The sequence below is a fragment of the Hibiscus syriacus genome, unplaced genomic scaffold (assembly GCF_006381635.1).
Source record: "Hibiscus syriacus cultivar Baekdansim isolate YM2019G1 unplaced genomic scaffold, ASM638163v2 tig00110677_pilon, whole genome shotgun sequence".
NCBI classification, from domain to species: domain Eukaryota; kingdom Viridiplantae; phylum Streptophyta; class Magnoliopsida; order Malvales; family Malvaceae; genus Hibiscus; species Hibiscus syriacus.
In genome coordinates this window covers 291,751-305,817 of record NW_024062821.1, presented here as the reverse complement: position 1 = coordinate 305,817, position 14,067 = coordinate 291,751, and the positions used below count along the sequence as shown (strand labels likewise).

The following is a 14,067-nucleotide window of genomic DNA, read 5'->3' as shown; positions in this document are numbered from 1 at the left end:
GTTCAACAACATTTTACGAAACCGAAGTCCTTTACGAACATTTCTATAAAGAAACTTCTACACGTGAACATTACCTTTATAAAAAAAATACACATACATGGGTGCATGCTACCTATATTAAAAGCAATAAGACAAATACATATATATATATATATATATAAAACAATGGAGGATGGTATGTTCCCTAGATCCAGTAAATCTTTTGACCATTTTTTTTCATTACCAAGGCAAGCGGAAATGTTACCGCCAGAGGTTGTTCTCTTTTCTAAAAGAAAATACAGTGAAGGACTAAAATGAACCAATGAAATTACCTCTAAGATCTAGCCTGCTGACAAGTATATAAAACAATAGAAAGATGGTTGAATCAGAGAGGGCACAAGAACTCGCTGGAGCTGATGCCCATGTTCTTCGTGTTGCTGATATAGGGAGGGATGGGCTATCCTTGCGTTTCCGCTGCTCTCGGCCTTGTTTATATCGTATCCCATTATCTCTACTTCACCGGCTATGCCACCGGCGATCCCAAGAACCGTCTCACTCGGGTATTTCTTTTCTTTAACCAACGTTATTTCTATGTAAAACAAAATAAAAGAGCGGCGTAATGATAAAAGTTCATCGATATGATTTTGCAGGAGATTTGGGTTCTTGGCATTGTTGGGGCTCATGATCTGCACCGCTTCGTTTGGGATCAATCTGCTTCGACCATGATAATGGACTTTGCATAAACATCTCCCCCTTTGGTTTAACAGTTTAATAAGTTCCTTTAGTGTATGCAGGCTTTGATGGGTTTTGGGTGTTCAATTTAGTCCCTTTTTTACTTCAATGTTGTTGTCTATGCGTCCTTTTTATGCCATATTAATAAATATTTTTTATTTAATAGACATATCTAATAAGATAATGATGTATGTCATTACTCCATTAATCAAAAACAATGAAAATATGAATTACAATTAAAAAAGGACTCCAGCAACCAACTATTGAAAAAGAGATTTGATATTTAACCATTGCATTAAATTAAAATAGTTATATTGTAGATAAAATTTAAATTTTTTATAAGTTTCATTATAATTAATATATGTATATATATATTAACTAAATTTAATTTAAATATTAATTTCATCAACAATTTGAGTTCAAGCGACAATTTATAAGAATAAGTTAAATATATATAGTGGTAAAGTGAAAATTAAAATTTTATCAACAAAGAATAAGTTTTAACTTGTTCCTAATATATATATATATATTATTACTCTTAGAGGTCACATGTTCAAACACCAGTGATTATAGCAAGATGATTAAATGTATATTGTTAAATGGTTGAGAGTATTTAGAACATATATTATTTTATAATCACGTTAGTTTAATAAAAAAATTAATTAAGAGTCGATAAAATTTATTTTATTTATTTATAAAAATATTTTTTTAATATTAATTAATATTAAAAAAATAATTGGCAGGGACCAAAGCTCCAGCTGGTCCCTGCCCAGTTCCGCTACATTTCCACTATTGCAATGCAAACCAACAACAATGCACCACAATAGCTTCACCTGAAACCAGTAAATGTAATCAACGATACGATAGTAGTTATTTTAGTAGTTTATTTCTGGTTAAAGGATGTAATAGCTGTTTTCTTAAAATTAACCAAAATTTTATATTTTTGCATTTAATTAGAGATTTAAATTCAAAAAATTAATTAATGTATTCATCATTGGCCAACAAAAACGGTCGTTGATCATTATATTACACTAATGCCCGCGGATTTGCGCTAAGAGAAAAGGAATTGAGTTTTTTTTTAAGGTTTTAATATACAAAAGGTGTTAACGTATGTTCGTTTTTTCAGTTTAGTGCTTAACGTTTTTTTTGTTTCAGTTTTGTGTCTAACGTTTCATTCCGTTACTTAAAATGGTCACGTAGTGATGGACCGTTAGTTTTCTCCGTTAAGTGACACATGTCACAATTTGGTAATTTTAAAAATTTCTTTTTAAAATTAAATATTAAAAATGTTATTATATTTATAAAAAAACCCTTATTTCTTTTAAATTACAAAAACGTCCAAATTTTAACACCGAAGCTTACCCACGGCGGCGGACGGCGACTACGACGTGACCCACCGTTCGGTTTTGATCGGACGGTGACGAGGAAGCTAAATATAGTGGTGGTGAGGCGAACGGAGGTCCGAGGCGGCCGGAATCATCCAAAATACGAGGCGTCAGGATGGGTTTTCGAGAGAAACTTCAAGGGTTCGATTCCGGCGATGGCTATCCATGAATTGTTTTGGGGGTTTTGATCATGGCGGCGAGGCGATTCGATTGGGATGTACGGTGACAAGAACGGACGAGCGGCGGTGGCGGTCAGTGTGGGTTTAGGGGTTGAGATGAAGGTTTTCAAAGTTTTGAGATTATTTCGAAATTAACGTGTGTTTTTATTTTAAAAAATATATAATTTTTGGAATTTTTCTCATTCGAACAACCTCTCATTCTTAGTCCTTACCCTACCTCTCACCAGAACCCATGGAGCTCTCACTGGAAAACACCAGTGACAATAACAAATCAATAATCAGTCAAAACCAAATAAAACGGGAAATCATCAAACCCATAAGAAATAACATGAAGGGGAACAAAAACAAAACAATATGCAAGCATTCAATAAACATGAGAAAAATCCCAAAAATTATATATTGTGATACATCTTCAAGGGACCTTGTTTAACGGACTTACCGTCTCAACCCGCTAGACTAATTGGTAGTTAGTAACAAGAATATTCCTTTGACCTTTGTGATACAGCAATACACCTTTTACAAAATTAGAAACACAAGAAACATTCATTAGGGTATTATGAGCAGAATATTGTAAGAATAATCGGAAAGGTAATGAAGGGCATTGTAATTCTTACCGAGTTTGTAAGAATTCTTCCTCTCCTTACTTTGTGACTCCCCTGGAAGGTATTACCTTATGTTATATAGGATGGAAGTGTACTAAGTGATGGTTGATATTGTTACTCTCTTTATTCTTCATTTACAAGTATAATCATCTTTTTACTATACTTTTAGTTGTTCCTTGGTTGGTTTTGTTTATCTGCATTTAATACTTTTTTTGTCTTTGGGTATAGCTATTATGTTAAACTACGAGCTAAATCTAATGACGGCTACTTAAGAGTTAGAAGTAGAACCCTCCCCAATCCAGAGCCACGGTTCCCTTACCAAATCGATGTGTTAAACTACCAGCTAAATCTGATGACCGCTAAGAGTTAGAAGTATAAAAAATATTATTTATTTATTTATTTATTTCCCGAAACAAACCAGCGTCATTGCATATCACCGTAAAAGATAAGGATTTTACAATCACTGAATGCTCTTCTAAGCCCTTTCATTTATATGTTTTGTTTAATCCTTATCTTTTACTGAAGCTTTGAATGAGCTTTTAGAGTCTGATGACAAGTTTGGGTTTATAGTCATGGATAGTAATGGCACATTATTCGGTACGCTAAGCGGGAACACGAGAGAGGTACTTCATAAATTCACCGTTGATCTACCGAAGAAGCATGGAAGAGGAGGACAGTCCGCTCTGCGTTTTGCTCGTTTGAGAATGGAGAAGCGGCACAACCATGTGAGGAAAACTGCAGAACTGGCCACCCAGTTCTTTATTAAATCTGCAACTAGTCAGCCTAATGTTTCTGGGCTGATACTGGCTGGTTCAGCTGACTTTAAGACTGAATTGAGCCAGTCCGACATGTTTGATCCTCGTTTACAAGCCAAGATTTTGAACGTTGTTGATGTGTCGTATGGCGGTGAAAACGGTTTTAATCAAGCTATTGAGCTCTCTGCTGAAATCCTGTCGAATGTAAAGTTCATAAAAGAAAAGCGTTTAATCAGAAATTGTTGGAAAAGTTAAACAAAGGGGCTAAAGAATTCAACAAAGGGAACTGGGAGTTGCATTTTCAACTAAGGGAGGCCACCGAATGTGGAATTGTACACCGAATTCGGTGTAATAAATGTGTTGAATTTTTTTTTGGGTAATTGCAACTTTAGTTATTGTAATTTTTAGGGTATTTATAATATTAGTCCTTAAGTTTTAACTATAAATACCCTAGCTCATTTAGCTTCAAAATCATCCAAAAATCCCAAATTATTTCTTTCTCCAAATACTAGAGAGCTTTCTTGTGAGTAGTGAGTGTTTTGTAAACACCTGTAAATTTTCTCTCTTAGTAAAAGATGTGCAGCAGTCCGGAGACGTAGGCAAAATTGGCTGAACTCCGTTATCAATTTCGGGTATTATTTTTTCATTTTTATTTCACATTCTCACTAATCTGGTTATAGTGAAATTATTCGTTCTCGTTTATTTCCCAACAACTGGTAATCAGAGCTTTTGGTTGTGAATTTTGTCAATTTTTGCGAGGTTACTATTTATGTGAATAGTGAATTTCGTGAATAGTAAAATTTTGTCGGCGATACGAATTTGTCGACGGAGGTGTTCTAATACACGGCGGTTCGCGAAAATTGTCAGAACGATCCAAACGAAACCAGATTCGAGTGGGAGCGATGACTGCAGACGAAGGGAATGTGAAATTTGAGAAGTTCGATGGTGCGAACTTTGGCTTTTGGAAGATGCAGATTAAAGATTTTCTATACCAGAAAAATCTTTATCAACCTCTCTCAGGAAAGTAACCAGAGGGCATGAAGTATGAAGACTGAGCTCTTCTCGATAGACAAGCCCTCTGAGTTATCCGACTGACGTTGTCCCACAATGTTGCTTTTAACATAGCAAAGGAAAAGACCACAACGGGTCTTATGGCGGCTCTCTCCAGTATATATGAGAAGTCATCGGCCTCAAACAAAGTGCACTTGATGAGGTGATTATTCAATTTGCGGATGGTGGAAGGGGCATCAGTGGCTCAACACCTGAATGAACTCAACACAATCACAACCCAGTTGAGTTCCTTGGAAATTGAATTCAATGATGAAGTTCGAGCTTTAATTGTCTTATCATCTCTACCAGACAGTTAGAATGCTACTGTTACGGCAGTCAGCAGCTCGTCGGGAAATAACAAATTAAAATTCGACGATGTTCGGGATCTGGTATTGAGCGAAGAAATTCGACAGAGAGAATCGGGTGAAGTATCAACTTCCTCAGCCTTGTACACGGAGTCCAGAGGAAGAACTTCAGAAAGAAGTTCAAATCGTGGCAGATCCAAATCCAGAAGGGGAAAATCAAGAACGGGAAATAAAGATTGTACCTGTTATAACTGCAACAAGAAGGGTCACTTTAAAAGAGATTGTTGAGCACCGAAGAAAAATACCGGCGTACAGGAATCTGCCCATGTGACAGAGGAGATAGGTGATGCTATGTTTCTAAGCGTCAACAGTCCGATTGAATCATGGATCTTGGATTCAGGGGAATCTTTCCACTCCACCCCATGCTGAGAAATCATGGAGAACTATGTCAGTGGTGATTTTGGGAAGTTTCATCTAGCTGATGATGAAACCTTGAAGATCGTCGGAAAAGGAGACATCCGATTAAAGTTGCCAAACCATACCACCTGGACGCTGAAAGGAGTGAAAAATATTTCTGGCCTCAAAAGAAATTTGATTTCTATAGGATAGCTTGATGGAGAAGGATATAGCACAACCTTTTCAGGCTGTGAATGGAAGATTACCAAAGGAGCATTCGTCATTGCTCGTGGTAAGAAGATTGATACTCTCTATATAACCTCAAATTTAGAGAATATCATTGCAGCAACAGATGCTGATGGAAAATCAAACATATAGCACCAAAGGCTTGGCCATATGAGCGAGAAATGGATGAAGACACTTTTTTCAAAAAGGAAGTTGTCGGATCTAAAGAGTGTAAATGTCAGACTATGCGAGGACTGCATCTTTGGCAAACAAAAGAAAGTGAGTTTTGCAAAGATTGACAAGACACCCAAGGCTGAAAAGTTAGAGTTGGTTCATACTGATGTATGGGGACCATCTCCAGTTCCATCTCTTGCAGGCTCATTATATTATGTCACCTTCATCGATGATTCTACGAGGAAGGTGTGGGTTTATTTTCTGAAGAAGAAATCAGAAGTCTTTGATACCTTCAAAAAAATGGAAAGCCATGGTGGAAAATGAGACTGGTTTGAAAGTTAAGCGGTTGAGGTCTGATAACGGAGGAGAGTACAAAAATAGAAGATTAAGAGATTTCTGCGCAAACAATGGGATAAAGATGGAGACAACAGTTCCATGACACCACAGCAGAATGGTGTAGCAGAGCGCATGAACAGAACTCTGAATGAACGTACCAGAAGCATGATGATACATGTTGGCTTGCCCAAAATGCTATTGGTTGAAGCTATCAACACTGCAGCTTACCTGATCAACTGTGGGCCCTCAGTTCCCTTGGATGGTGGAATACCAAAGGAAGTTTGGAGCAAGAAAGAAATAAACCTTTATCACTTAAGAGTGTTTGGTTGTATTTCTTATGTACACATAGATTCTGCTGAAAGAAGTAAACTTGATGCCAAGTCCAACAAATGCGTTTTTATTGGTTATGGTGGTGATGAGTTCGATTACCGGTTTTAGGACTATGAAAATCGGAAGATCATCATAAGCAGAGATGTCATTTTCAATGAGAATGTGATGTACAAAGACAGGTCAACCATGGAATCAAGTAGCTCCAACACCGAAGCTGAAACAAAGGAATTTGTTGAGTTTGAGGAGATTTATGGAAATGATGTTCAGATCACTCCTGAAGCAGTTCAAGAAGAACCGGTCACACCAGAACTAAGACGCTCCTCCAGAATTCTTAAACCAACCCAACGGTATTCTCTTTCTTTGCACTACTTGTTGCTGACTGACAATGGTGAACCAGAGTGCTATGATGAAGCAATGCAAATGAAGGATTCAGTCAAGTGAGAGTCTTCCATGAAAGATGAGATGAACTCGCTTATGTCAAATCAGACGTGGGAATTAGTTGAATTACCACCAGACAAGAAAGCACTTCATAACAAGTGGATTTACAGGATCAAGGAAGAGCACGATGGGAACAAACGCTATAAAGCGGGATTGGTTGTCAAAGGTTTTCAGCAAAAAGAAGGTATTGACTACAATGAAATTTTCTCTCCAGTCGTGAAACTGTTTACAATCAAACTGGTGTTGAAAATTATAGCAACATAAAATCTACATCTTGAGCAGTTAGATGTAAAGACAGCTTTCCTTCATGGTGATTTGGAGGAAGAAATCTATATGAGGCAGCCAGAAGGCTTCATTGAGGCAGGCAAGAAAAACATGGTATGCAGGTTGAAGAAGAACTTGTATGGTTTAAAACAAGCTCTTAGACAGTGGTACAAGAAGTTCGATAGTTTCATGAGTAGCAGTGGTTTTACCAGATGCCAAGCAGATCATTGTTGCTACATCAAGAGGTTCGATAACAACTTCATTATTTTATTATTGTACGTTGATGACATGCTCGTTGCAGGTTCGGACATGCAAGAGATTATAAACTTGAAGAAAAAATTGTCGAAGCAGTTTGCAATGAAAGATCTGGGCACTGCAAAGCATATTCATGGGATGAGGATCAAGAGAGAAACAAAGTCAGGGACTTTGATTTTATCACATGCTGAGTACATCAACAAAGTACTCTCCAGGTTCAACATGCAAAATGCTAAACCAGTAAGTACACCTTTAGGTGTTCATTTTAGACTCACCAAAGAACAGTTACCAAAGACGGAGGAAGAACGTGCACACATGGTGAAGGTGTCGTATGCCTCAGCAATTGGAAGTCTAATGTATGCCATGATTTGTACCAGACCAGATATTGCTCATGCAGTGGGAGCTGTTAGCAGGTACATGAATAATCCAGGGAAGATACACTGGGAAACTGTCAAATGGATCCTCAGATATCTGCGAGGTACTACAAATAAAGTACTTTGTTTCAAAGGTGGATATACGATACTGACAGGCTATGTAGATACTGACTTAGCCGGAAATGTTGACATCAGAATGAGCACTACAGGGTATGTCTATACTCTTGGAGGAACCGCAGTGAGTTGGGTTTCTCAACTACAAAAGATAGTTGCTCTCTCCACAACTGAAGCAGAATATGTCGCTGTTATAGAAGCCAACAAGGAGATAGTTTGGCTCCAAAGTTTCTTGGAAGAGTTAGGCAAGAAACAAGAAACAATGTATTGTATTGCGACAGTCAAAGTGTTATCCATCTAGCGAAGAATCCGTCTTTCAGGACGAAGCATATATAATTGCGATATCATTTTATCCGGTCTCTTCTGGAAGATGGGATTTTGAAACTTGAAAATATTAGTGGAGCTCAAAATCTGGCAGATATGTTGACAAACACGTTGACCACGAACAAACTGAAGTTGTGTTCAGCTTCAGTTGACATGCTAGGTTAACAAGACCAGAAATGATGTTGCATTGATCGAGGTGTGAAGACAGATTAAAATAAGTCTTCAAGTGGGAGATTGTTGGAAAAGTCAAACAAAGGGGCTAAAGAATTCAACAAAGGGAGTTGCATTTTCAACTAAGTGAGGCTACCGAATTCGGTGCAATAAATGTGTTGAATATTTTTGGGTAATTGCAACTTTAGTCATTGTAATTTTTAGGGTATTTACAAGATTAGTCCCTAAGCTTCAACTATAAATACCCTAGCCTATTTAGCTTCAAAATCATCCCAAAATCCCAAATCATTTCTTTCTCCTAATACTAGAGAACTTTCTTATGAGTAGTGAGTGTTTTATAAACACCTGTGTTGAAAACATTTTGATGTTTCGATATAACAAATTAAGTTAAATGAATTTTAAGATTTTACAAATGATTTTCTAAAAGTATATTCGATTTAATTACTCGAATATCAAATTATTACTCCAAGTCTTTTAAGATCAATTTCAAACCTTACTAAATGTGTAAAATTGTGTTTTATACTTAATATATTTTTGAAAAATTTTCACAAAGTATTTTGAACCAAAATCAAGCCTAAAATCAATTTTTCAGAGTGATGCACCGATGCACCGATCCATGCATCGATGCACCATGAATTAAATTGAACATCGAATGTATTTCATGCATCGATGCACTAAGGATGTTATGAAAACATCGAATGCATTTGATGCATCGATGCACCAGTCATGCATCGATGCACTCTGGCTATTTTGAAACATCGAATGCACTTGATGCATCGATGCACTAAGGGTCTAACGGTCAAAATATTTGAATTTTACACTGATGCACCGATGCACCATGGGTATGCATCGATGCACTGACGCTCCCAACTGCTTTAATTAATTGTTTTCACACTTAAACGGCTCTATTGACTCCACTAATCATTCCCAACGTTCAGAAGTGATTCAAGGTGTATTTAAACAATCTTAGAAGCCGCTGATCAACAACAAGAAACATCAAGCAACTAGAATCAAGAGAGAATCAAAGAGAAAGCATCAAACCTCAAGTTTGAGCATTTCAAGCCTATTTTTTATTCAATATTCATTTTTGCTTTCAAGAACACTTATTGTGCTCAATTGTATTTATTATTGAGTGTTCTTTTTTTGTTCTAGAATTGTGCAAACATATTTGCCTTGTGAGTTTTTTCTTGTGAGTTTGCAAATTTGTAATATTCTCTTTGAGAAAAGAGTGTTCTCAAGAATTGGGGTATATTCTTGAGGGAGTTGTAAGGTTATCTCTTTGGCCTTAAAAGAAAGAACAAATTAGTGAATTTGTTAGAAAATCTTTAGTGTAGATAGCTAAGGTAGTGGACGTAGACTTTGATTGATAAAGTCGAACCACTCTAAATCGCTGTGCAATTACTTTCAAATTTCTGCAAAAGCTTCCACAAAATTTTAATTGTCAATTCACCCCCTCTTTGCCGATTCCGTCAATCGATTAACTCAACAACCTGTAAATTTTCTCTCTTGGTAAAAGATCTGTAGCAGTCCGGAAACGTAGACAAAATTGGCTGAACTCCGTTATCAATTTCGGGTTTTATTTTTCCGTTTTTATTTTACATTCTCACTAATCTAGTTATAGGAAAATTACTCGTTCTCGTTTATTTCCCAATAGAAAATACTTCGGCGTAGATGATACATTGAAGGCTCTGGAAATGAATGCTGTAGAACTTCTCATTGTTTGGGAAAACCTGGAGATCAATAGGTACATGCTAAAACATAGTATAACGGCTGAAATTATCATAAAACGCCTGAATAAGGAGCAGGAGGCTGATCAGAGCAACTTCCGTGATCCTGAAACCTCTGCGGAGTTGGAAGTTCAGGAAAAAATGCCGCTACTCGAATGGTTTGCCAACAAGTATAAGCGTTTCGGTTGCTCTCTTGAATTTGTCACGAACAAATCCCAAGAAGGATCACAGTTCTGCAGAGGGTTCGGTGGCATCGGAGGCATCGTACGTTATCAGCTTGACATGAGAACGTACGATGAACTCTCCAATGGAGAAGTTTACGAGGATTCTGATTGATAAAGCACTGCTCAAAGCTGCCATGAGGCTCGAGAGCTTATACAACCCACAGATGTAATGCTTCTTCTTTTACCATTTTATCACTTTTTGATTCTAAAAATAGAATATAGACCAAGTTGGTTTGGGTTTTTTCGATTTGTAGTCAGGGGAAACAGGGGAAAAAGAAAAGAGAATTAAGGGGTATGTGATTCCTTGTTTAGTAGTAGTTTCCCTGAGTCACTCCTCTTGAAAAGTTTCTCTACCAAGTCATCCCAATTTGTCCGTTTAACACCTCCATTGTCGGTTCCAGCAGCCACTGTTTCTGTTTCCTCAATCTCGATCGGTTCACCATCTGCGGGCACGGCATGAGGGATATTCAAACTGACGGCTTTTTGCAATGCATCTTTGTGTTCTTTCTCAATGGTCTGCAACCTCTCCAGTTTCTGTATTTTCGGGGGAACTGTTATCGTCTCGGATTTGTTCTCCCTCATAATCTGTAGGAATCAACAATTAAGCTATATTGATGACAATCCAAGGTACACCAATGAAGCTTCAATACTAAACTAAAACGAAGGGCACTCACCCCCAAAGCCTTCTCCGATTCCCTTTCGATCCAAATTATTCCATGATCAGATGTCGCGTTACAAGATAACACGATATGTTCAAACCGCCCGTCGACAGGAATGGCTGTTCGGACTTCTGGAGGAAACCTCCCACATCTAAGGACTCAAATCACATAGCAACTTAAAATCAAATAAACAGACAAACCAACCTGACCATAATCTAATAAGATAGAATTGTAAATAAAATGCATTGGTTGATGTAAAGATGAAGAAGCAAGAGTCAGAAAATGTTGGTACCTGCAAAATTTTCGCTCGACGATATGATACATTCGTCCAGGAGCATAAAGTCGTCTCGGATCTTTAAGTTTCCTACCTTCCGGTATAAAGGTATCCCTCAGGCAAACAAGAAATATCAAGCATGGCAAGCTGTCCAAAAGCAAGCTGTCCAAAAGCATCAAATAATAGATGAAACAATAAGGCTATATGAGAATGGTTAATAAGAATATGCAAAATCAAATGAGAGAAAAAGTACCAGAATATAGACTTGAAGATATCTTCCAAGGGTGTGGCTGTCCTAGGCAAGAAATCATCCTGAAACAATTATAATATCATGCAAAGGGGATGTTAACAATCAAAATTCACTTACTGAAGGTGATCAGGCAACATTATTAATTAGGAACAAGTACTTGATCAAATCGAGTTAAAAAAAATCAAGTTAGTCGAGTTGAATAGTATGAATTTATAATTCAAGTTTTATTTGAATTTTTTCAAAGTCGAGTTCTTCGAATTTCTTTTTAAATTTAATTATAAATATTTATAATGTTATGATATTAATATATGTTATTTTTCATCCTCCAGTGATTTTAAATTTATATAAAAGTAAAAGAGTATTATACAACCTAGTTAAATCATATATATATATATTTCTTTTTTAGATAAATATATATATTTCTTTATATTGTTTTCAAATGTAATATATATATTATAGGGAGTTAAAAGATGACAAAAAATTTTATTCGTTAATTACTAAAAATTTTGAGTTAAACTTTTTTAAAAAATTTTAAGTGAAATCAATACGAGTTAAACTTTGTAATCTTAAATCTAATTAAAAAATTGATTTTCCGAGTCAAATTTTATTCCCACGTAATAATCAGATAAACATTTAAATGCAGGCCAAAACCATTGAGGAAAAAAAAAGAGATGATCTACCTGCAAGACAATGGAGTGAATATCATCAGCATACTTGACGGCTAAGTTGAGTGACATACACCTGGCTGGCGCCAACGCATAGCACCGAATCTTATTCCGGGGAATTCCACCCAATTTATCCCTGTGATTAACCAGCACCACCGCCATCAACGCCGCCACGCCCGACCCCAACGAATGTCCGCCAATAATCAATTCATATTCCCTACCAGTCTCTTCCCAAACCCTCTTCAACGTCTCACTCTCCTCGTTCAACAACCACACCGCCGATTTCAACATCCCGTGATGAACATATCCCCCGTCAAACATCTGCATCCCCAGCCTGTTATCCAACAGAACTTTATAGTCACTGTCTTTGACCAAGTTGAGTCCCCTGATCGCCATCACGATCTCCTTCCGTTCATGGTCGGCGTATATAAGGTACGGCGGAGAACGACCCTGGGTTTGTTCGTAGTCGGCGTGTTTCAAGACCCAGTCCGGGTTGACTCGGTAGCCGCCGTCGGGAGGGGATTGGGGGTTTCTGAGATCAGTTTTGTAGACGGCTAGGATTAAACGACAGAGTCTGGGGACGGGCTCGAACTCGTCGGGGGTAGCTGACGGCCAGGTTTCGCTGTCGTCTGAACCGACGTGGGTGCAGCGCTTCCATGCCCAACGCGAACAGCCAAGACAGAGGATGCATTCGCCGCCGCAAACAACAGACATGTATGGTCGGATCGGATGAGAGAATTGGGCAACAAAATGGATCGATGATTCGTAATGAAACGAGAACAGAGTTGGGAAATTAGAGAGAGAAAAAGGGAAAAAGAAAGCACATGGAAACTGGAAAGAAAATTCGGGGCAGAGACCAAATTTCATAGAAAATGTGAATTTATACGGGAAGTGAATCCCGGTTTTCAATATCTACATAAACGTTTCAAACTTTTAACCTGTAATGTTCCTTTTTAGTCGCTTTTCTTCAGCTGCTCTTTGAGTTTAAGCTACTCGGATTTCCCCCCACGTAATACAACAACAACAACAACAACAAAACCCAATTCTCATATGTATGGGGTAAGGGGGAGGTAGGGTAGTAGGCTGCCCCCAACGCCAGGTTGAGAATAGCTTCCGTGAAAGACCTCCGGTACTCAGAAAATTAAAAATATAGATAAAATGCAATGCATGTATAAATAATTACATAAATACATAGCTAAACAATATTCATATGCAGTCATTAATATCATATGTGCTTCTGTAATGGGGAGTAATCCCTGCAAAATAATCCCTGCGAAAGAATCTCTGCATATAGACAGAAACATAAGACCGGCTAAATTTAACAGAGGCAACATGACGAGAATGATACACAGAAGACAATTATAGCAAGCCCAGTTCTAATCTTTCATAAATACCAATAACAGAAAAGTATAAAAAGTAAAAGTCATGGAAATTACTACAAATGCATTTAAAAGAAGACAAAGATGATACACCCTATAGATGTGACCCACACTACTCGACTACCCTAGTCTTAAGCCTCCATAATTTCCTATCATAGGTCATGTCTTCGGTAAGGCCTAAATCCATCAAATCAGATCTCAAGCAGTCTTCCCACTTCCGCCTTGGTCGTCCTTTCCTTCTGGCACCGTCGACTGTAATCGACTCTACCCTCCTGACCGCATCCGACGGTAGTCGCCTAAGGACATGCCCAAACCACCGTAGTCCTCCCTCCCTCAATTTTTCGGAAACAGACACCACCCCTAAGGACATCCTAATAGCAGAGTTTGTCGTCATATCCCACAGAGTCCTACCACATGTCCATCGAAGCATTCTCATTTCTGCGGCCTCTATCCTCCTTACGTGATCCTTCTTGGTTGCCCAACATTCTGATCCATACAACA

At 37.7% G+C, this 14,067-nt stretch overlaps 2 protein-coding genes across 3 annotated transcripts; one reads left to right on the top strand and one right to left on the bottom strand.

The window, feature by feature from the left end:
* Positions 1 to 355: 355 nt before the first annotated feature.
* Positions 356 to 10,451, top strand: LOC120138015 (eukaryotic peptide chain release factor subunit 1-2-like). The gene is made up of 3 exons (XM_039153631.1): positions 356 to 539; positions 3,403 to 3,841; positions 10,043 to 10,451. Exons 1-3 carry the CDS (start codon positions 356 to 358, stop codon positions 10,449 to 10,451), a joined length of 1,032 nt encoding a protein of 343 aa, XP_039009562.1.
* On the bottom strand, positions 10,114 to 13,008 carry LOC120138022 (diacylglycerol lipase-alpha-like). Of its 2 annotated transcripts, none has more exons than XM_039153637.1 (5): positions 12,203 to 13,008; positions 11,526 to 11,584; positions 11,291 to 11,434; positions 11,014 to 11,149; positions 10,114 to 10,924 (listed from the first exon to the last, which is right to left on the bottom strand). In XM_039153637.1, the coding sequence occupies exons 1-5, from the start codon at positions 12,899 to 12,901 to the stop codon at positions 10,625 to 10,627; spliced, it is 1,338 nt and encodes a 445-aa protein (XP_039009568.1). In that variant the 5' UTR covers positions 12,902 to 13,008; the 3' UTR covers positions 10,114 to 10,624. The 2 variants fall into 2 exon arrangements, with proteins under 2 accessions (XP_039009568.1, XP_039009569.1); XM_039153638.1 differs by having other exon boundaries at positions 11,291 to 11,419.
* Positions 13,009 to 14,067: the final 1,059 nt, after the last annotated feature.